General features: G+C 43.5%; 2 protein-coding genes across 4 annotated transcripts in view; one reads left to right on the top strand and one right to left on the bottom strand.

Moving 5' to 3' along the window:
* Positions 1–24,086, bottom strand: part of LOC127047924 (cardiomyopathy-associated protein 5-like) — a 478,816-nt gene that overhangs the window by 70,085 nt on the left and 384,645 nt on the right. The window lies entirely within an intron of this gene.
* CENPH (centromere protein H) lies at positions 134–19,616 on the top strand. 3 transcript variants are annotated; one of them, XM_050947127.1, is made up of 9 exons: positions 134–363; positions 2,913–2,968; positions 4,102–4,150; positions 6,346–6,420; positions 10,147–10,203; positions 10,786–10,853; positions 12,613–12,660; positions 13,509–13,672; positions 18,958–19,616. In XM_050947127.1, the coding sequence occupies exons 1-9, from the start codon at positions 212–214 to the stop codon at positions 19,048–19,050; spliced, it is 762 nt and encodes a 253-aa protein (XP_050803084.1). In that variant the 5' UTR covers positions 134–211; the 3' UTR covers positions 19,051–19,616. The 3 variants fall into 3 exon arrangements, with proteins under 3 accessions (XP_050803084.1, XP_050803085.1, XP_050803086.1); XM_050947128.1 differs by lacking the exon at positions 134–363 and adding an exon at positions 1,514–1,695; XM_050947129.1 differs by lacking the exon at positions 134–363 and adding an exon at positions 1,813–1,872.

A 24,086-nucleotide genomic window follows, 5' to 3' on the forward strand; every position in this document is an offset into this window, starting at 1 on the left:
CCCGCCCCTCCCGCGGGGACCACCCCCTCGCCAGGCCTGAGAGGAGAACGCCGAATTACGAGCCCGGGAAGTGCCGGGAGGATTTCTGGTATCCAGCCAGGAGTAGCCGCCGGCCGCGCTCATCGATGGCGCTAGTGACGTGCGGCGGGCGGTTTGAAGGCGCGACGCGGCGGCGGTTGAGCTGCTGCCGGGCGTTGTTGCTGTTGCCGGGATGGAGCCGCTGCAGCGAGTGAGGGACGCGTCCAAAGCCCTGGGGAAGCTGGTGGCTCACAGCGCTGCCGCCGGTGGATCCGTGGAGGCCGGGGCGGCCTCGGGGCTCGGGGCTGCGGCTGGCGAGAAGCTGGACCTGGTGACCCTGCTCCGGTCAGTGCTGCGCCCGGGGGATCTCCACCATCCCCGGAGCATCGGCCGAACCCGCGGGTCTCCCCGCCGGGCCTGTAGCTCAGAGCCGGACCCCCGGGCCAGGCTCGGCCCTGCCCTTTCTCTGGCACTCCCGGGCCCTGGCGTGTACGGGAGGGGGGCTGACGCGTGCCCAGCCCCGATCCATGGGCCCACGTGAGCTAGGGATGCAGCCCGCCCAGATCTGAACCCCTCCGGGTTGCTGATCATTCCAGGAGAAGAAAGTAACTATGTCTGGTGGCTTTGCTGGTGCAGTCCTGGGGTCCCCTTCCGAAAGAGTAAAGGGATAAGCCTGGAGCGCTTAGTGCCTATGCTCAGTAAAACTTCAGCATGACACTGTCGTGTGAAGGTCTGTGTAACAGGTTATGTCTGTGTCAGTGCGGCTTTCTTGGTTGGCTAGTTCCCACTACCAAAAGGAAGGGGGAAGGACGATGGGAAATCAAAACCAAGACTGACAGTCCCCAGGAGCAAAGCTCCAGATCAGGGTGGGCAGGTTAATAAGGGAGGCAGCAGGCTGGGGGTGGGGTCCTGGCTCCATGTGAGCTGCAATTGTCTGGGTCAGACAGGGTGGGGCCAAGCTAAGGAGAGAGCAGGGGCCTGAGCTGAGCTGGGGAGCAGAGCTGTGCCAGTCAGAGAAGCAGCCCACGGATCAGGTCAGTGCTGGGAGCAAAGCCACAGAAACAGCACAGAGATCAGTCCTGTGCTGGAGGCAGAGCTGCAGCAACCAGAGCCAGAGGAGCCAGAAAAAGCAGCCCAGGGAGCTGGAGCCAGAGCAGCATCCGTGCTGAGGCAGAGTGGAGCTGGGGCTGGATCAGTCTAGAGCTGGATGCAGTGAGCATGCAGTGAGCAGTTGGGGAGAGCGAAGGGGGACCCTGGGCAGTGGACCCAGCACAGGGTGATACCCCCAGCCAGGAGGCCCTTGCAGGCCAGACTTGGAGGGGGGTCATCACCCTGACAAGGGGTGGGGGGGTGAAGAGGCTGATGCTGGAAAGAAGGGTCCTGCCACCGAGAGCCTGAGGCCTGGTCTACGCTAGGCATAGGATAGGGTGGGGTTGGCATGGTAAGTCGGTCTAAGTTACACAACTTCAGCGACGCTATTTTCGTAGCTGAAGTTGATTTACTTAGAGCTACTTACCGCAGTGTCTTCACTGCGGTAGGTTGACTGCTGACGCTCCCCTGTCGACTCTACCTATGCTTCTCGCTGCAGTGGAGTCAACAGGAGAGTGCTCGGTGGTCGATTTGCACAACTCCACTAGACATGGTAAATCGACCCCTGCTGGATCAATCGCTCCGGAGGTAAGTGTAGACATGCCCTGAGAGTGTGTGGCCACCACCAGTGCAAGTGTCCAACCCCCGACATTCCTGCAGCACAGTCAGGGCCTGAAAAGGAGACCTGAGACGTGTGAGGAACAGACTGAACTTTCCTTACATTCCAGTGATGCTGTTTGTGATATCCCCGTGCCACAGAGAGGGGTTATGTGTTTTCCTTGAACTTTTCCCATTTTTTCCTTTATTTTTTTTAATTGATTGCAGTTTAATAAATTGTATTTGCTTTGAACTGTTTGTAATGATCAGTGGGTCACGGAAGTGTCCAGTGCAGAGAGAGCACCCTGGAGTGAGGACACCCTAGCCCTTGCCCTAAGTAACTGCAACAAGGTTGGGGGTTGAGTCCTCCAGGAATCCTGGGCCCAGCCTTGTTGGGGTTACAAGAACTCTGCCACACAGGAGGGTGGAAGGGGAGCCCTCGAAGTCAGGCAGGCCTCTGGGTAAAGGAAGTGGGAATGAGGACTTAGATCCTTTTGCTAGCCCGTTTCACTGGGGTAGTGTGTAAGCCAGGAAAGTTCCCCAAATAGTGGGCCTATTCCCCCTGCTTACATCTGCATTGCACAAAATAATGTGTTTTTACACTGAGAGATCCTAGGGGAGGCAAGGCACTGTAGTTCTAATCTTAGCAGAAGTATTGAAATAAACCTGAGGGATATAGAATTGACACGCCTACCTACATCAAAATAAGAACTACTTGGGTTAATTTTCCACTAGGATTTTACATGAAAATATCTATCCTGATGAAAATACACTCCCCCCACCACACACCCTTGTGTGAAGATGTCACCTGAGTCTATCGAGGTCATTGTTATCACAGTGACTGTGCTATTGTAATTCACTACTGGTTTTGGGATCCCTTTAGAACAACAGATGCTGTTAAAAAAACAAACAACCTCCCCCACCCCTACCCCCAGAACTTGCAAATATTTTGCTAGGTATGCTGCAAAATACTCTCTTGATCGTGTTTTTGGAGAGGGCTGAGGGGTATGCTTCCCACAATGACAAATGAATGGAAAGGAGTTTCTTTAGGTGTCTGACTTCCTTTTGAAGTGTCTGGGATTTTATTTGTTGTATTTATGATGTTTGGGGGTGTTTAGAGCTTTAGATGAGGTGACTTTTTATTGTTTTAAATCTAAATAAATAAAATAAGATGCTTTTTATTTTACTTTTCTTCTTTCCTCTTATAGACTAAGAGAACAAATAAAACAGCAACTTATGGAATATAGTACAACAGTTCATGCAGGTAAATTTTCTTTCTTTCTTTCTTTCTTTCTTGTTCATTAGCTCCACAGCAACAATGGAGCCAAATGAAGTCTTCCACCACTTTCTATTTTGTATCACTTTTCCTGCTTCATTCATCTTTAAACCCTTTTTTCTTCTGTCGTTCTTCACCATGTCTATCCAATGCAAGTAAATGTCCATGTTGTCATAACAGAAAACAATGTACCTGTGTTGCCGGCAGATAACTGCCTGAGGCCAAGCAACAGCGGGGGGGTCAGTCGCCTGGTGTGCCGCGCCAATAAACACACCAGGGTGGAGAAGCAAACCAAGTTTATTTGAGATCTCAAAGCGGTGCAGGGAGATTGACTCAGATCAAGCACACCTAAAACAAGCAGTCTGTTCCTTTATATCCATGAGAACTTTTCTCACTGACTAGCAATCCCCTGTTTCCCCTCCCTCCTCCTCCTTCCTCCCCCTGTAGCAATTACGTAAGCGCAGGTGCATTAAGTAATCTTGGCCGCGGCAGCTCATTAGTAAGTTTTCCTTCTGCAAGTTATCTTGTCCTTCTGCTAAAGGTGCACAGGCCTCATTATTTCTGCTTTAGACCAGTTAGAACTGTTGCAACTGATAATGGCTGTTACACCTGGCCTTTTAGGTCGATTAAAGTTCAAACATGGAGGGACTCTTGTCTGCTGAGGCCTAAAACCAGGAAGGCTCCATACTCTTGTGGCCTTCCACCCTCCCGAGTTACGTAGGGTTATGCTTAGTGACACCAACACCTGCATGCTCTATCTTAATTTGACTGATATTGCAGTAAACTAATAAAAGATGAGAAACCAATAATAAAGGTAAACATTTTAATTTTTTTATTCTACAAACAAGATGCTTGTTCAGATTTTTATTAAATACCTTGTTCTTGCACTGAACATCCAACCTCTTTGATTGCAAAGTTATAATCCTATGACAATGGTGTGGTTTTGGAATTTCAAATTAGACCCCTTTCAATATCATCACAAAGTTTAAAACTATAATAAAGGCTTTCAGAAATATGTTCAACTGACATCTCACATATTCTGTGTAAACAGATTTTTGTTTTCAATCTTGTTAACTTACTACTATTGACTATTAATTAACAAAAATACTATTGATTTGCAGGTGAAGAAAGCATTCCAGACCAAGCCATAGAAGAAAAGCTAATTGAGGCGTATGTCTTCTGATAACTATTTTTAACTTTTAAAATAGGGGTAAGGGGAAAGCTGTCATAGGTTCTATTCTTACTGCTCTCCTTTTAATAAGAATGTTGGATTAATTATCAGAGCTTTAATTTACTTGTGGAGTGTGCAGGGATAAGCAGAGAAATTTTATTCCACCTCTCAAATATTTTTTCATACCCATAGTCTTCGGAGTGTTGGCTGGGATTTAGCTACAAATATTCAAGTGCTAAACTAAATTACACCTTTAAATGAGAAAAGAATCTTATGTACATCTCTTAAAGTATTTTGCCTATGTTAGGCATTCAGATAGCAAGTTGCATTTAGGGTCCAAAACTACATTGGACTTTCAGGTTACTGGTTCCTCTTTTATTAATTATACTTTTATAATAAATATGCTTTAAAAAAGGGAATGTACTCTTGTAACTGGATGTAGTGATCAGAATATTTGTAATGTATCTTAAAGAGTTCAGATAAATAAGCATCAGAAGCAGAAACGCAAATACAGATTCTGTTTTCAAACAAATATTCCTAATGATTCAAACGGCGGGAGATACAGACTTCTCTAAATAATGTGTTCTTACTTTTCTTTCTGGTCTTTAAAATGCCGATTATGAATAGAAAAGTGAAGGCATTCCCCTTCCTGATTTTTCTCCATCCCCAAATCTGTTCATAGTACGATTTTTGTTCTGTTAGATATTTTTTAAGCAACCATAATCAGAGGAGAACCATGACTGCCGTTTTTGGCACTAGTTCTGAGTGCTGTTTTGCATTACTGAGAGACAGCAGGAGCATCTCGTATTATGGCCTAGAGGAAAAAAGTTAACATGTTCATGTGGTGGCGCTAGTTAGTTCTGAAATGTAAATATCCTTACAAAGGAAAAAGTCAATAATATTATCTAGGTTGCAAAATTGGCCAGATTCATGATTGCTCATGCAATCTTAATTCAGTCCTTTTGTGCATCCAGTTTGTGCATGGAATGAGACTGAGGTCCTATTGGGAAAAAATTGATTGTGATTGTGTAATTAAAGATCAAAATGCATATACTCAGTGTGGTTGAATTAAGGTTGCATGGACGATTACTTCTTAAATTTCAAGTGCTTGATTTTTGTAGGCTAAATAACATTCTTTTAACTTAGGGATTTGGGTTTGTTTCATGTGTAATTTTCTCAACAAAACTATTAGTTACACAGTGGGGATTTGGTACATGTCTCATCATGAGGATTTGAATCCTCAGCTTTCACTACTGCATAACCAACTTCTACAACTTGGGCTACAAGACTAACTCTGATAGTGGAGGGCTGGCATCATGTGCTGAATCCTGGGGGTGGCTGAGGGGAGCTTCATCTGACTCACTCCCTTTGCCACCTTGGGAGCTGAGGGAGCTTCTGTTCCATCTGGTGCCTCTAGAGTAGGGGTAAGGAGCTTTGATCAGATGCTGGGGTCGGGGGAGTAGTGGGGAGAGCCTCTTTCTTCTCTCTTTCTCTCCCTACTCTGCTATAGGTTCTCCACAGTATTCCTAGTGGACAGGCTGCTGTTGCAAGGTTGGTGGCAGTAGGACTGGGCTCTTTAGAATGTTCATTGGGTTTGCAGGCTACCAACCTCTTCCAGAGGAGCCCAATTACACTTTACAAAGCAGTTAGATCTGAATGGAATTTCACTTTACAAAGCAGTTAGATCTGAATGGGACAAAGAAAGGGCACTTCTGTAGACTAGACGATTTCTCCCTGCTGAGTATTAAAGGTCTGCTGCAGACAATGGAGGTGATGATGGCTCTTAAAGAAGAGTTCACAAGAATACTTCATAATAGAGAGTTTAAACAAGAAAGGGTTGCTACCAGGTCCCCCTATGGTAAGTTAGGGGATGGGGGACCTGAATCTGTGAGTTGGTAGGTCTTAGTGCTTCTCTTTAACTTTTGTTCTTCCAAATCATTATACAAATATTCTTTCTGCCATAGCACTGGAAACCAAGTTGGTATCAAAGCACAGGAGAACACATATGTTGTGGTACCAGTGGCACAATGGTATCATAATCAGTCATCCTCTGCTTTTTAAAGGGGAAGTTCATCAATAATATATTGGAAAAGTGTCTTACTCCAAAAGAAGGCAGTGTAACCATGTTTTATTTAAAGTGTGTCGTTTTCGTTTGTAGAATCCTAAAGTCTTCTGCTATTGCATTTGTTTTTAGTGCTGCAGAAGATCTGGAAAGAGAAACGGAACAAGTTAAAGTCTCCTTTCAAAACAAAACACTGGTGTTACAAAGGTAAAGCTCCTCTTAAAGTTTTATTCTGAAATTTTGTTTAAATTGTAACGGAACTACATAAGACTTTCTTAATGTTGAACCAAGAAGTTAGAGTTGCAATTAACATCAGAAATGTTAGAATGGTGGTGTCACATTTTGAGGTGCAATCCACACTAGTGAGGTTGTGTCAGTACCTGCCCTGTAACTCTGGGGTGCCTTAAACGCTCTGCTGCTGTGACTCACAGCCCAGACACCAACAGTCAGCAAACAAGTATACAATGGTTCAGCATTCTGACCCCACCAGCCAAGCTAGAACACAACAGCCCCACCTTGGTCTCAACCAGCCTTGGTTCAAGGTAAATTTCTTACCAGTCTTTTTCTTTCTAGCCATGGCAGACTTTCAGTCAAGACATTCCACAGAAGTACAAGGTGCTGGTTTCCCTTGTCTTCCTAGGTGAAAGATCTTTGCCTCAGCAGTTTTTCACTTGTATTCAGTTCCCAGAGACGTCAATTACCTTGGCTGCAAGAACTCTAACCCCTTTTCTGCCCAGTGATGGATGCTGTCTTCTCTCTCCCTATATCTACCCAAACTCAGTTTTTTCCCCAGACTCAGATGATCGCATGCTATTCTTCCTTTCTTGTGAACTTCCCATTTCCTTGCTGATTTGTATGTAAATAGGGCTTCCATTGTTTTTGGCCATACCTTGCTTAATTTTACTGGAGACAGGTAGTTAGTTCCTTTCCTTCCTGTCTGGGGGAAAACCTGTTTCTTCGTGTGTTTGGTCACAGACTTTGAATTATTATATCATTAAGTATCCATAATTCCTCATATAGTGTTAATATCTTTGTGAAATGTATGTCTTAATCACAAGTGTTAGCTTTCATAAGACTTTACTTGATATACTTTTATAATACAGTAATATTGTATACAGTCAGTTGATTCAATTGCTTATCATTTGAGGTTCATACTCCTGCAAGAGGCTGTCTCCACTCACTAGCTGTGTTTACCTTTTATGAAAATATAACTTCATTGTCTCTGCCTGATGACAAGGCTGATGAGACAAACAAATACATATTCCCTTGTCTAAGGCAGACTGGGCTTATGCATTGCTTGCCAAACACCTTTTAAGAACATAATTCTAGCATATTCATAACTTTGTATGCACCCCAATACATACATCATGCAAGAACATTAATGATCAGTGAGTTATTAGTTTTCCAGTGATATCTTAGATGCCATCTTGTGAGTATATGTCTTGACGACAGTGTGTTAGGTGTAGTGAGTATGTCAGGCTTGACAAGAGTTGCTGACATAGCATAATGAACCACCAATGTGCCTCTGTCACAGGTGGCCAAATAGAATGTAGACAAATATACCTTATAAAAGGCTAAAACAAAGAATGCTCCAAACTTACGTCATGGAAGGGCCCCGATCCTGAAAAGATGAATTTACTCATCTATATTCAAATAGTCTTACTAAAGATAATAGGATTGTTAACATGAGAAGTTACTTACATGCATAAGTCTTTGCAGGCATAGGCCTGTAAACTGTACATTTCTAACACTTCAGAAGTAATCTGTATTTACTGTGCAGGAAATTCAGTGAGAGAAGCAGGAATTAAGAAAATTAAGTTTTGCTTTTTCCAGCTTGGGTACCTAGGAGTTGAACTTCTTTAAGCTATTTATTAGGAAGCTCATAATACAACAGATCAATGAAATTAACCGGAATAAAATATGGTACTAGTTCTGGAGTACAGGTTCACAAAATAAAATAATAAATCCAAATTCCCCTCCCTCCCATTATCAGCTTTTTAGGTATATAATTGAAAGGTCAGAACTGAATAAAAAGGCGTTTGTTTTTGAATGATCAGTTTAAAAATATCTCTGGTTTCCTACTATGGATTTAAATGACAGTCTTTATTAATTTGTGAGGAAAGAAACTAGATTTGACTCAAATTTATGAGAGAGAAGAATCTTTTTTGGGAGGGCTGAGGAAAGTGGCAATACTTGCGAAAATGTTGTCTTGAGTCTAAGGGCTTGTCTACACACAGAATACTATAGCAGCACAGCTGTGTTGCTGTAGCAATTCAGCAATTCTTCCATTGACCTAGCACTGTCTATATGAGGATTTATGTCAGCTCAACTATGCAACTCAGGGGTGTGAATTTTTCAAACTCCTGACTAGCATAGTTCAACCGACCTAATTTTCTAGTGCAAACAGGCCTAATTTCCACTAGAGACGTCTTCTCCTCCCCTGTCTACTATTCTACCAAATCTCCAGTGAGATCTCAGTGGCTTTAGAAACTCCTTGAGCACAAAATGACAGCTTTCTTCAGATCTTAAATACTGCAGTGCTTCCCAATGTCCCACAGCTGGCTAATCCACAATTCAGCTCCAGAGAGGAGAGCTGAGGGCTTCTGCTTAGTCGGATTGTCTAGTTATTCCTAACAAAACCCAGATCCAGGGAGGAGAGCTGGGGAGACTCCTGGCTAAGGAGAAAGTATGGAACTAACTAATACAGCCTAGTTCCAAAGAAGAGAGCTGGGGATTCCTGCTAACAGAAGTACTGAAAAGCGGTAACCCTCAAAGGAACCAGGAAGCATTCCTGGCCCACACATGGTTTTCAGGCACAGGAAAGAAGAGTCTCCAGAAGGAAGGAGACAGAAACTGTTAGTTGGGCTTAACCTAAAGCAATGAATGTCCCTGGATATATCTGAGTGAGCTTCTACCTGTGCTTATGGCTATCGATTAAATAAGACTCTTAAAAGGGGATGGAAGGGCACTCTTGTTTATAGCCCAGGGAAGGGAAGTGAGGAAGGGTTGACCTGTGGTACCATGCCTGACTGAAAGGGGGTGACCTCCATGCCATCACACAGACCATCAAATTGTTCACTCTGCTTGTATGTTAAATCCCTCCCCCAAAATCTGTCTGATCTATTTAGACTGTAAACTCTTCTGGGTTAGAGAATATTATTCTACATACAGGGCCTTTCACAATGGGACCTTGATCTGTTAAGCACCCTAGGTGCTATCGTAATACAAATAATTAACAACTGTTAATCATTAACAACAACTTCATTGGAACATAGGGACAGATTATTATTTTTATATAAAAATGCAGCATGTATGGAAAGTGGTGGCTCTCCTGCATTGGTGTTTGATTTTCCCCATAGAGATCCATGTCCCTGCACACCTCGTTTCCTCCTCCTCTTTCTCCTCCTTCTCTCCCCCTCCTCCCATTCATAGTCTTGGATTAAGTAGGATTACTGAAGTAACTGAAAGAATTAAAGAGTGGTTGGGGGACATTCTCACTTTAACACACACACAGAGAACCTGGAGGAAACATATTAGAGGAGTTTTTTGTTTTTGTTTTTAAATGACCATTTATAAGAAAATCCTCAGATAATACATTTTGGGTGTACACCTCTACCTCGATATAACACTGTCCTTGGGAACTAAAAAATCTTATTGCATTAAAGGTGAAACTGTGTTATATCGAACTTGCTTTGATCCACTGGAGTGCGCAGCCCCGGCCCTCCGGAGCACTGCTTTACCATGTTATATCTGAATTCGTGTTATATCGAGTCACCATTATATCGGGGTAGAGGTGTATTTTACATATGCACCAAATACATGAGAAGAAACAGATGCTCAAACTCAGTTTTTCTTTCAGCTTTATCTAAGGTTTTGTTTTTCCTTTGGCTTTCTCATCAACCAGAATTTTTCCTCTTTCCCCACCATGTGTAGGATCCAGCTTATAGATGCCCTCAGAACCAAACTGAGACACAATGATGCCGACTCAAAGTAAGGTGCTTTTTTGTGTGCGGTCGGTGAGTAGGGAGGTGGACCTGACACTCCAGAGTAGAGAGACTCAAACTACTTCAGTCATTTTTTCCTTTCTGTTTGTTGCACAGTTCCACTGGTTAGCTAAAAAGTGGTACTAAGGGACGCTGTCTGAACAGTTGGGTTGGACACCCTTCCTTCCCATTCTAGGAAATAAAAATGCTCCACCTCCATGATGCCTTCACCGCTAGCCTGAAGGCAAAAGTTCTAGGTTACTTCTTAACCTAGATTTTCTTTTGCATGATGCTGCCACTACCACCTTGATGCCTAGCAAGTTGTGTACCTTTTGCACAGTGCTAGAACTGTTGAAAATTAAATCCTGATGATCTGATGAGGGTGCAAAGAGAATATTTAGTTGATTTCTTGAACTGTATTTAGCGTAATATACCCAGGGAATAAATGTATACTTTTTCAAGTGCTAGAAGCACATTATGCTTTTAATGATGCTAAAGGAACATTCTTTCCCTAATCCAAATCATTATGATTAAAATGTTCATAGTGTTAATTTATGGTTCGGTAATTAATTATTTGTTCCCTCATTAGGTTGATCTTGGAAACTATAAAACACATAATAATGCTTAGTACTGCAATACTTGAATCTCAGCAGGCAAGTATCCTTGGTATTACTAATTATTAAATCATTTTCAGACTTCAGTGGGTTACCAAAATACCTTTTTAAACATAGTTCTTAGAGGTGGTCTGATTCTTTTAGGAGAAAACTCTAATTTGTCTATACTGTTAACATCTTAGGTTTGAGATTTATGTTGATATTGAACCTATTATGATGGGGATAATAGATGCTGTAGATTTATGTTTGGGACTGTCTGTCTGCTGGAAATTAATCTATAGCAATTTAATCAACAGCTATACAGTGGAAGGGACATTAGCCAGAGGGATATAACTGCTGTGAGGAGCCTGAAACATGATGCATTTAAATCTATTCTAGAAAGGGAAGTTGTTTTAATTTTGAAAGGCATTGTGTGTGTTCCACATTTACAGTTTGATTTAGTCTATATCCAATTTAGTCTATAATTAAAAAGACTGCAAGTTGTGGATTCACAGACATTCACAGGCCAGAATGGATAACTGATCTATCTAGTCTAAACTGCATAATGCAGATCATAGAATTTCACCCAATAATTCCTGCTGTAGTCCCAATAACTTGTTGAATTAGAGCATATCATTTAGAAAGACATTTAGTCATTATTTAAAGACTGCAAGTTTTCCAGACAGGTGATTTGTGGAGCTCTTTTCTGAATCCTCAAATTTTAAAACATCTTTCTCAGTGTGTAGACACCAAAGCTAGATGCAGTATTCCAGTAGTGGCTTCATCAAGGCCTTTTATAGAGCTAGTATTGCATGCCTACTTTTACTTGAGATGCCAATGTTTATACATCCAAGAATCAGGCTAGCCCTTCTAGCTACAGCTTTACATTGGGAGTTCAGCTGGCTTTCTACCATGTCCCCTTATTCTTTGTCATAGTTGCTGCTTTCCAGGATAATTCCTTGTCCTGTAAGTGTGACCAGCATTCCTAGATAGATAACTTTGCAATTGGCTGTATTAAAGTGAATATCATTTGACTGCACCCAATTTACCAAGTGATTCATATTGCTCTGAGTAAATAATCTGTTTTTTATATTATTCACCACTCCATCAATCTTTGTGTCATCTGCAAAGCAGTGATGTTATGTTGTTCCAGATCATTAATCAAATATTGAAGAGCATTGGGCCAAGAATCCTCCAAACCCTCACTAGAAACCACTCATTAATGGAGAATCCTCAAGAATTACATTTTTGTAATCTGTCCACCAGAGATCTGTCCACCAGTTTTTAGTCTAATATGTGCCTTACTGATTTTGTATAGTGCTGTTTATTTTAATCAGAGTATTGTGTAGTAGTAAGTCAAATGCAAAACTGATCTTGAGATCTGAAAGTCAAGCTGCATTTTTCCTGGTTCATGTATCATCACCTTTAACAAATATTCTGCAAGTCAAATTGTCCCCTCAGTTACAACTGCACAGGTCTGTTGTCAGTGATCTTCTACAGGTGTAATGAAGGGCAGAATTTGAAAACAATGGGAATGCAAAAGCGATCCTGCTTTTGGAACTTAATGATACACAAACCAAAAAACCATAGTTATCGTTGACAGTAATACAATTATTTTAAAAATGATTTTTTCACTAAAATAAACAGGTGACTGAATATACAAAGAGAGTCTTCTCAGTAAAGCTCCTTTTTACATAGAACTGCACTTTGCCTCATTGTTCTATTTAATTTATTTTGTGTATAGGATTAGTACCTATTAAACAGTACTACAGATTGACAATATATTAATATCAATATGTCAAACCCTTTTTTAACACAGCAAGCACGTGAGTTGGAAGAAAAACTGAATGAGATTAAAAAAAGGAGATTCGGTAAGTGTATATAACCTGCTAGCAAACGTATATTGTCTTGCTACCTTCTGTATCTTTCAGATTGTAAGCTCAAACTTTTGTGACAAGCTTTAAAAAGTGTCTTCTGACAACTAAGTTATCTTGTATAACTGTAAAGCTCTGGTCTAGATGTAAAACTTTCTAAATATTAAGTATGGTGTGTACATGAAAGTGAGCTGGTATGTTGAATGTCTGCAGTCAAACAGGACAGGTACTATGGTTTAAAACAAGGAGACTGGAGAACTTCAAAAGAATGCAGTCTCATTCCACTGTTTCCTACTAAACATCATTTAGAGTGCTTTAGTTCAACAAACTCCTATCTTACAATATCTCTTTACATACCATTTTATCATACTGTACCTTTGTGTAATGTTTTGGTGGAAAAGTCTGATTCATAAAGATCTCGTCGTAAAGAATAATATTTTGGGGAGAGGGAATGGTTATAACATGCCTACATGACTAGGCCAGGGGTTGGATTTGGATTTCTTTAAAACCATTCTTCAAAACTAAATTATATGCAGATCTTTACAAATATCGTACCAGCCTTTTGAATGGCATAGTTAGTTAAAACTACTGGCAAAACAATCAGCTTTGTTCTTTTACTGTCCATTTGACATAGGGAAAGTGCATGTCTGTGCTTAGAAATCCAGGGCGTCCAAACTTTTCTTCAAACGATCTCTTCACAGAATCATAAAAATTAGAAAGAGAGCAAAATATATTAGGTAAGATAGGACATTGTTCTGTCAGTCCAGGAATTGTTCCCTACAGTATGTTTGCTAGGATTTTATCCAGTCTAGTTCTAATCTTTCATTTTTCTGTGAATTGAATAGCACTAAAGCAAGCTGGAGAACACAAACTGCTACAGATACACACTCTGAAGAAAAAACAAAAAGAGGAACTAGAGAGCATGGAAGTGGGTGAAATGTTAAAGAAACTATGTAGAAACTTGCAAAAAGAAACACAGATGACTACATTAATTCAAAATATCTTCCAGGTAACTTAATCTGTTCCTTTGAAAATAGGATAAATTTGTAAATCTCATTTCTATCGTATCTCAACCAAACACAACTTATGAATTTTTGGCAGGCATTCAGCTATTTTTTGGTGATGGATATTTACTTGAGAGAGAGAGACTTTATAGAATCTCTAAAAATGTCTGATTAATTTACTCTTTTTAAATTGTAATTTTTATAACTGCAAACTGGCCTGTATGTAAATATCCTGATTTTGGTACTTCAAATACTGAGAATCTTAAACTATTTTTGAAATGATGTTTACCAGATTTTTATCCATTTGTTACACCATTTAAGGTACTTAAATGATATGATGGGTCTTCTAGTTGAATGACCATTAAATCCCAATTAAAACCTTAGGGTGGAAGAAGGGGTAGGAGCATGTTTTGAAGGTTTTGGATATTAAGAGGAGAGGCGCTGATGGCTGTATCATCACCTTCTGTAAAGATGAGTGGCATTGGGAAAAATTTCAAAGGAAATGCCATTCATTTCTATGTTGAGTGATCATATGTTTACGAGAGGTTGGTGTGGATGTTAACATTGCATTTGTAACTCCATAGTTAAGAATGAGAAGGTACTTCCATTCTGAGGGACTGAAGTCAAGATAGAGATTGCCATTGTCTTCAGTTGGCTTTGGATCATGCCATAAGTAAGGCTAAGATTATGTTACGGAGGTTGTGGAAGTCATGGAATCTGTGACTTCCAGTGACCTCTGTGATCATGGGGGCCCCACAGCTGACCAGCTGCTGCTGGCAGCGGGGGACCCTGCAGCAGCCCAAACTCCACAGGCAGCAGGGTGGCTCTGCATATGCCCACTTGGGGTACTGTGCCACGTTGTGGTGCCTTGCAGTAGCACCTACTAGCAGTGTTTGCTAGAGCCATGGTTCTTAACCTGGGGTCTGCAGACTGTCTAAAGGGTCCATTTAGACTGAAAACTGAACAGAATTCAACTATATGTACAGACAATAGATTTCCAAAGGGGTCTGCACTGCCACTTGAAATGTTTTAGGGGTCTGCAAATTAAAAAAGGCTGAGAACCACTGAGCTAGAGCACTCTTTTCCTCCCTGACCCTCCCGTCAGCATCACTGATGTAATGAGGGCAAGGCTTTATAGGTGCAGAGCATTCTCCTCACCTCAGTTCCTTCCAACTGCATGCCACAGACTGCTGTGAACCTCTTCATTCTCGCCAGAGCATCTTTTCTCAGTAGCTAGCGTGAGCTGTTAGTTTAGTCAGTTAGTGATTCTTTTTCGGTTCCATGTTACGGTGGAACTAAAGAAAAAGAATGCAAGGCACTTGTGTTTTAAGAGACGGCCTATTTCCCCAACTCTGAGATCCTCTTCCATATTCCCCATCAGGAAGAAGATACTAGAAGGTATGTGGGGGGACCGTTTCACAGATCCTCCTATTCTCCCTCTTCCTCAGTGGTCTATGGTTCTCCACAAAAAGCCAATTCCCCATATCTCCTGCTGGATCTGTTGTTGTCTCTGATCCACTCTGTCTCAGATCCAGACCCAGATTTTTACTGAGGGAGATAGAGGAAGAATGCAGAGACTGACAGTGTGATTGGGACCTGTCTTTGGTCCTCCCCTGGCTGGCATATTCTCACATCCTAGTTGCTAGGGAGACTGGCAGCCCTGGGGCCTATGATTGTACTGGGGGCCACCTTAGGATTTTTTTCAGCTATTCTCCATGTGGATAGAGAGGTAATGTCTCGTCTGCGAAGGATCCAGAAGCCCAGAGATACTTTGATCCAACTCTTCTGGATACACTGATGATATAGGCAGTGATTCCTGAAGTTTTGTCCAAGGGAGAAGAGTAGGAGGAGGTAGCCTCCACTCCTTTTAACAGAAGCGGATGGACACGGATTATGAACCAAATCCATCACCTAACAAACATGTAGGGGTGGCTTCAGCCTCCTGTCCAGTTGAGGACGCAATGCAGTTCCACAATCTGGTGGACAACATGATTTCCATCTTGAATCTACCTGTGGTATCTTTGGAAAAGACTACCTGCCTGGAAAAGACTACCTGCCTGGTATGCAATATCTATGGTGCTACAGCTATGAGTAGGGTATCCCTACCCATCATAGATAGACTGCTACAGTCAACCAGATCCATTTGGTCCACTGCTGCATCATCAGCCCATCTCCAAAAAGCCAGATAAACTATACCAGGTGCCTTCTGAAGGTTTTTCTTATTTTCATGCCAATCTTGTCTGAATACAATCTCTGGTGATGGCTGCTGTCCGCCATAGAGCAAGAACTGAGCACAAGCACTCCATACCAGCTGATAGAGGGCAAAAAGATCAAGTCGTTAGGGAGAAAAGTGTTCTTCCTCGTCCTTCAGTATTAGGGTGATGAATTATCAAGCAACCATGGCCCATTACCAATTCCATTTATTGGGTGGGGGGCGGGAAATGACTTTATTTTTATTTCACCTGCCAGATGACAGAAAAAGGTTGGCTAATGCCCTCTTAGTAGAGGCTCAAAATGTAGCTCAACTTTCCATTTGAGCTGCCTTTGATGTTTCAGACTCTGTTGCAAGCGCATTGGTATCTGCTGTGACCATTAGGAGGCATGCATGGCACCATTCCTCATCCTTAACTATGGACACTAGACTGAAGGGGAAGAGGAAAATCTGTTTAGCGAAAAGACAAGAGTTACTGCGAAAACTGAAGGATATAAGATCGATGGCTCATTATCCAGGTCCGATTCCCTGCTAGAAGGAAGCCCTCTCCCTCTTTCAGGTACCAGAAGCAATCCTGTCCACGGTCTTCATTGTCCTATTTTTTTAACACTTCAGACATCAGCAGTACCAGCAGCAGGCAGTTTCTCAGAGTCAATATGAAAAAAGGCCTTTCAAACCAAGGTCTAAACCTAAACAATCCACTGCATCATCAGCATCCTTAGCACAAAGCCTCAAGGCCACAGTTTTGACAAGATATGCAAAGAGTCAAAAAACAGTTAACTAAGACCACTCTCTCCTTTAATTTGGGAACACACTAGCCTACTTCATCAATGTATGGAGGCAAATTGCCTTGGATCAGTGGGTCCTAGAGATTATTGAAACAGACTATGCCAAATAATCCAAAGGTTGCCTCCCCACAATTTTCCCTATCCTTCCCTTTTCAGGAATCCCACACTCAAGATGATTCTTATTGCAGAAGTGGAAAAATTTCTTCTGATAGAAGCAGTCAGGGATGTTCTCAAATACCTGAGAGGCCAGGGTTTGCAGAAGAAGGATGGGGGGTTTTAACTGACTGGCCTTGAACATATACATATGGAAGTATTGGTTCCGTATGTTGACTCTAGCACCATAGTCCCGTCACTGTCGGTCATGGATTGGTTCACAATTCTCTATCTAAAAGATGCATATTTTCATACTTCAGTTTGTATTATGCACGCTGAGCAGGCATAAAGGGCCAAGCTGTCACTGACTGTCCTCAGTTCCTTCCTACTGCTCATGACAATTGTTAGAGCTCCCTGTCCTTGCCTCTACAAATCTTTAGTCAAAATCTGTAAATAGTACCTGTGTATAATTTAGTGTAGATTAGAGGGGGGGCGGGTTAGTTAGTTTTGGGGGGTTTTGTTTGTTTGTTTTAAAGTTTTGTTTTCTGTGGTTCCAGCACCCAGTTTGGGTACTGAAGATATGCTGTACTCTCTGGGTTTCAAGCCTTGCCACTCTTGTAATTAGGCAATGTCTCATAGTGACCCTCACCCCAACTGTTGTACGTGCTTGAGGAAGGCTTGTGAGTGACATATGTGATATATTTGTGAGGGCTTTAAACCCCATTCCATCTGCTGATGGCGTTGGTGCCACATCCTCTGTCTGAGTCATCTACCTCAGTTCAGATACCAAGCACCTCTGTGTCAGTACACATCACACATTTGCCTCTTACCATGCGATCTCTCAGCAACCTTGAGACTATGCTAAATTTGGATGAGTGGTCCTCCCGTCCCTGTTCAATTAGACTCTAAACCCAACTCCAGATAGGACTCCTTTTTGAGTCACCTACAGTAGAATGATCATGAGCAATCACTCGAAGAAAAAAGAACTGTTACTAATCTCTCTGTAACGTGTTCTTTGAATTATGTTGCACATGTCCATTCCACAACCCACCCTCTGTCCCCTCTCTAATGGAGCTGGTCTGGTAGGAAGGAACTGAGGGGGTCGGGGTAGCTCAGCCCTTTATGCCTGGGCAGTGTGTGAGAGACAGCAGAGGGTGCCTAGGCCTCCCCAGCAGGTACTGCTAAGGATAAATACTCTCCAACTGTGCACTGGAGCACACAAACACCTACAGTGGAACACCTCTTAAAGTAAAACAGTTACGGAAAAGTTAGTAACCATTTATTACTTGTAACCAGAGTTCAAGATGGCTCTGCATGTTCACACTTCCCACCCAGCTTACCTCTTTGTTGGAGTCCTTGTTTCATTCTATCCCTCTGGCTTTGTGGTGGAAGGAACTGAGGTGGAGAGGGAGCTCGGCCCCCTATATAGCCTTGCCCTCAGTACATCAGTGACACTGTAGGGGTGGAGGGGAATGGAATGAGAATTCTGTAGCTGACACTGCTAGAAGGTTCTACCACAAGGTACGAGGTGTACTTGTGGCACCTTGGAGACTAACAGATTTATATGGGCACAAGCTTTTGTGGACTAAAACCCACTTCATCGAATGCATGCAGTGGGAAATCCAGTAGGTAGGTAGGCAGGCAGGTAGGTAGATAGATAGATACACACAGAACATGAAAAAATGGGTGTTGCCATACCAACTCTAACGGGACTAATCAATTAAGGTGGGTTATTATCAGCAGGAAATAATAGCCAACCTTAATTGATTAGTCTTGTAAGGTGCCACAAGCACTCCTCGTTCTTTCTGCTGATACAGACTAACACGGCTACCACTCTGAAACCTACTACCACAAGGTGGCGCAGTACCCCTAAGTGTGAATATACCTTCATTTTTGTAAGCATCTCAATATTTCTTGAAGGGAGATCTCCTTTGGGTTGAAATTAATACTTCCCGTTCTCAGCACCAAGATCATATGCATGGTGTTAAAACAACACATTTTCTGTGTTTTGAGTTACTAAAACTAGAGGTTTTTTTCAGTTCATGTATTTTATATACTGATTCAAACTTTAAAAAAGGCAACAACTTGGGCAACTTCTTACTAAGTGACAGTTAAAATAGTGTTTTAACATTTTAGGGGTTTTTTTTAAACTGGTTTTCCTATGGCATTTAACCTAATGATAACTATCTTATTACAGGGCATCATTATTGGAAGTAAAGTCAACTGGGCAGAGGATCCAGTTTTGAAGGCAATCATTCTACAGCTTGAGAAAAATGTGGACTGTATCTGAATAAGCCACAAGACTTTTTTTTTTTTTTAAGCTATAGTTTTTATATAATATGCACCAATAAACCGGAGTTCAACTAGACTGACACAAGTAATGGTAACAATAGCAAGACAATTTAAGAGACTCTGAAAAAAGGACCTTTCTACAAGTGCATTTCCTCTGCTATGGTGATTCAGATGTGCAATTACACAGTTGGTGGTGCAAAACTGAATCATTATTTTAAGGACTTAGATTGTAACATTACAGTCTGAGCTGAGGTAAGTGCATAGTTGCTCAAGTCCAAGGAAAGGACTGCAGCTGTCTAAGTCCTGTCTGTCCCTCCACACCAAGGAGCACAGTGATCTGCTATTGGCAGGCATATTGAAGGCTGGAAACAAGGCTCTGCTTTCTTCCCTCGTCTTCCTGCCTGGGAGTGGGAGTAGCAGTCCCCCTGGTGCTGTTCCTCCCTGAAGTGTGACTCTCATTGTGGGATAGCCTGTGCAGGAAAGTAAGGTGGCATCTCACTCCCCTAATTCCCCTGCATCCTCTCCTAAGGACATGTCCCAGTACTGCACATTGTGTGTACAGTCATTTACAAAGGCTACTATTGATAACCAGTGTAGCACTTTGGCCAAAAGTGTTATGTATGATTTAAAACTTCTTTAAAAGTTGAGCTCATTTTATTTTGTATGACTTCAAAATGACTAATTGGTTTTGATCATCATTTAGTCTGTGCTGTATCTGCTCCTGCAGCTCTCTAACACCAGCTTTAATAAAAACTGTCTGTCCTGAATCACAACAGCCAATATAGAGAAAATGGGGGTTGTGCAGAAGGCATGTGGAATGTTTATATAGGCCAGTGCCTGAGTTTCTATACAATTGAACTTAGTTTTAACCTTATTCTTTACAATTTGACAGATTTGTATCTGGACTTCATTCCACACTTAATTTTCTTTAAGTAAAAAGTAACATTTTGGATAGAGGAAATGCATTTAGTTAAATAAAAATGCAGGTAACAAATTCAAAAGAGGTGATCTGAAGTTGGGGACAAAACTCTTAAGATGAGAATGAGACTTCTGTTTTTGTTAAGCTTCAAAATGCAAAAATAGATTAAACTATATACTGTAGTTTTAAGTCTTTCTTAGTAATACCCTCAATAAAATGACTCGTGCTGACTGCTTCCCTTTGTCTTCTCATGAATCTTGCAGCTCTTCAGAATTGGTGATAATATAGTAAATAGTCTGTATTTTTTAATGATCTCATATGAAGTAATACGTATGGAAGACTTGGTGCTATTTTAGAGCTTACTGACTTCCTTCTGTCCTAGCTTCTGTTGACTCAGACAGGCATGTTAGTTTAAGTGACTACTGACAGAAAATTCAGTATCTTCCACTGTTACAGTTGTGTTGGTCCTAAGATATGAGAGAGTAACAGTAAGTGAGGAAATGTGTTTTCTTGGACCAGTGTCTTCTGGTGTAAGATCCCAGACCTGAAAAAGAGCTCAGTGTAGCTCAAAAGCCTATACCTTCCACCAACAGAAGCTGGTCCAGTAAAAAAAAATATTACCTCAGTCACCAACTTTTTCTGTTGAAAGAAAAGGCTGTTTACCATAAGTCTGGCTTATGGTCCTTAATTCTCCCATCAGCTCCAGTCTTTCTCCCCTCTATCCCACACCTGTATCCTTGTTCATGCCTCTGGTATAGACAGATGTTCACTTCTTTTTGAAGTACTAGCATGCTTGTGCACTCTAAATTGGTATCTGCCTCCTCTGATTCAGCCCCTTCAAAGAGCACTATTGCAGAGCAGGGACAGCAGCAACATTCTCACCCAACAAAAACAAGGCCACCTCAGTGAAAACACTTGTCAGTGGTAATAGCCTCCTTAAATCAGAGAGAAAATGCAGCTGTCACTATTTGTGGCAACAGGGCACCCTTCTTTGAAAGAAAGTATAGTACTTCTACTGCTGGTTAGGACCTGTGAAAGGAAACTGGCTCAATGCTCACGGCAATAAGGCTTCACTTCTCTGACCTCTGGAAACGACTGCTTCACAGAAGAAGAAGCCATCAACTCTCTGGCCATGGTTTTCTCTGGAAGAAATGCACAAGGTGTGTCATAAGAGGGAAGTGTTAGTTAAGTTAAATCTGTCAAGCATAAGATAAATTCAGTCCACAATAGGTGTGCATGCTCGCCATGTGCACCAGTGTCAGAAGTTTTTCCCCTAGTAATCCCTGGAGTGGCACCTCCATGGCGTGGTATAAGGGATGCTGTGCGCTCCCCACACCCGCAGTTCCTTCTTGCCGCCAGTGAAGGTGCTTTGGAACTGCTTTGCTCCAGCTTTGCTGTAGCTTGTCCCAGAACTCTTGTTCTTTCAGTGTATGTGACGTAGTTAGTACTCAATTAGGTTTAGTTTAGTTTAGCTAGTGCGCCCGGGCCAGGTTTTAAATCGTGTGACAGTTGTAGGCAGACGATGCCAGTGAGTGATCTGCATGCAGACTGTTTACGCTGTTTGGATGAAACTCATCTCAGCTATCGCTGTAAGATGTACAAGTCATTTAAGCCTCGGACCAAGAGAGAGAGACATTAGGCTATCCTCATGGAGTTGGCATTGACCCCGACTGTGACGCACCACTCTGAGTCAGCACCGGGCACTGACGCCCCCAATGTCAGCACTTCTCCCCGTCCACGAGGCATGCCAAGAAGGCTAAGAAGAGGCCTTCTCCACTGCAGCACTGGAGTAAATCTGGGGCAGAGACTAGACCTGTGTTGGGCAGTACTCGATCTCCATCAGCCTGTAGGCCTCTGACTCAAGTCGAGTGGAGTAGCCTGGCCCAGGCTTCTCCAGATGCCCTCCACTCCGGAAGCCCTGCAGGCGGCCCGAAACATCATGTCCATGCCGGTACCAGGAGCACTGCCAATGTTGGCCCCACGTTCCAGAGGCAAGCCGCCGCTAGGATCTCCGCAGTCGCCGCTGACTCACTCGGTTGAGGGCCCGTTCCTGACACCATTTGCTGCTCAGTAACCGTTCTGTACGTAGTCCACATAGGTCGCCGTCAACTCCCAGCAGGTTGTCTGGCTGGATTCCTGATCGAGATTCAGGCACCGCTCCGCCTCAAGGAGCAAACACCGACGGGACCGAGGCAGGTGCCACCAAAGGGGCTATCAAAGCCGGTCGCAACACAAATGTCGACGCCATTCCTGTTCAACATCTCGCTCCAGGACCCTGCCACGGCACTGGTCCCATAGCCCCGGGTGTCAATTGCCGGTGAGTCACCATTGCAGATCTGCCCATCGGACCAATCACCGAGTAGCTGTTACCGATGGTACCGGTCCTCCATGTCAAGGTCACAGTCTCGGGGTCGGCACCACTCCTGGCACCACCGCTCCTCCTGTTCCAGGGACAGTGGCAGGTCGTATGGAAGCCCAGCCTCCCTTCGTAGCTGTCCATCGATGGGTCAGGCCAGCCAGGCCAAACAACCCACTCTCCCACTGCCACAGCAAGTGCAGTAGCACCGGGCCCTGTGACCGGTGCAATGGTACCAGCAGGCACCATGTCCCCCGATGCAGCCCTCGGTGGCCAGAGCCTCAGAAGGGCCATTGGCTTCCCTCTCCCGGCCTCCGAGGAAGGAATCAATGGGATGTACATCCTCGGCACTGTGCCCAGAGACTGACTAGGAGGTGGACCCTCCAGTGCCAGTGGACACACAAAGTACAGCACCGACCTCCTCGCCCTCCCTTGATGAGGCAATTATGGCCCCTCTGTCCATCCCACAGGAGGACTCTAAGGTGCACCAAGAACTATTAAAAAGGGTGGCATCAAGCCTCAATCTCCAGGCAGCGGAGGTGGAGGAGCCCTTGGACTCCCTGTTTAATGTACTGTCCGCCTCAGTACTGGGCAGGGTGGCCTTGCCTCTCCACGAAGGGGTGGCGAAAATTTCAAATGCCCTATGGCAAACCCTGGCCTCATTGGCCTCAATCTCTAAGAGTGGAAGGCAAGTATTTTGTGCCTACCAAGTGGCATGAATACCTATACACTCATCTTTCCCCTAACTCCCTGGTTGTCGAGTCGGTCAACCACAGGGAGCAGCAGGGCCAACCAATCCCTACACCAAAAAATAAAAATTCAAGGAGGCTGGACTCATTTGGAAGGAAAATGTATTTGTCCTCGAGCTTCTGGTTACGGGTGGCAAACCATAAGGCTTTCCTGGGCTGGTATGAGTTCAACCTGTAGGACTCTTTGCTCAAGTTTGAGGACTTCCTCCAGGAGTGTGACAGGAAGGAGTTCAAAGCGCTGGTGGAGGAGGGTACAGTGGCTGCCAGGGCAACCCTGTGTCGGACACGGCCACGTGGTCCATAGCCTCCGCAGTGTCCATGAGAAGGGCGTCATGGCTCCTGCTTTCTGGGCTGTCCAGTGAGGTACACACCTCCTTGCAGGACCTCCCGTTTGACAGCAAAACTCTGTTTGCGGAACAAACAGATATAAAACTGCATGGCCTGGAAGACTCCCGCCCGACGCTTCAGACTCTGGGCCTTTATGTTCCGGCTCCGGCTAAACCTAAGTTTAAGCCACAGCAGGCTCCTACTCACGCCGCCCACTCTAAATGTCATGGAACTATAAAAAACACCTGCAGAGGCAGTCTCCGCCTTCCCCGGAGCAAGCAGAGAAAAGGCGGTTTTGACAAGATGGCCGGGGGGTGCCCTGCCAGTTCTCATCAGGGATCCACCCACAATAAAGCTTCTCTTACCCTAGCGGTTGTGTGCTTTCCTCCCGGAGTGGTCGCGGCTGCCCTAGGACCGATGGGTCCTCAATACCATCTCCTGGGGTTACACCCTCCAGTTTACTTCCACCCAGCCCGACCACCCTCTCTCTATGTGCACCACTTTGGGCCTGTTGGTAAATGACACCAAGTCCATGTTAGTCCCAGTACAACACAAAGTTAATCAGGGTGGTCCTGGACACCACGTCGGCCAGAGCCTGCCTGCCTGCCTCCCTTCCTCAGGACACGTTTGAGACCCTGAAAGGGCTCCTAGACATGGTCACAAAGTTTCCCTTGACAACAGAC

The sequence above is a fragment of the Gopherus flavomarginatus genome, chromosome 3, assembly GCF_025201925.1.
Source record: "Gopherus flavomarginatus isolate rGopFla2 chromosome 3, rGopFla2.mat.asm, whole genome shotgun sequence".
Classification (NCBI taxonomy): Eukaryota; Metazoa; Chordata; order Testudines; family Testudinidae; genus Gopherus; species Gopherus flavomarginatus.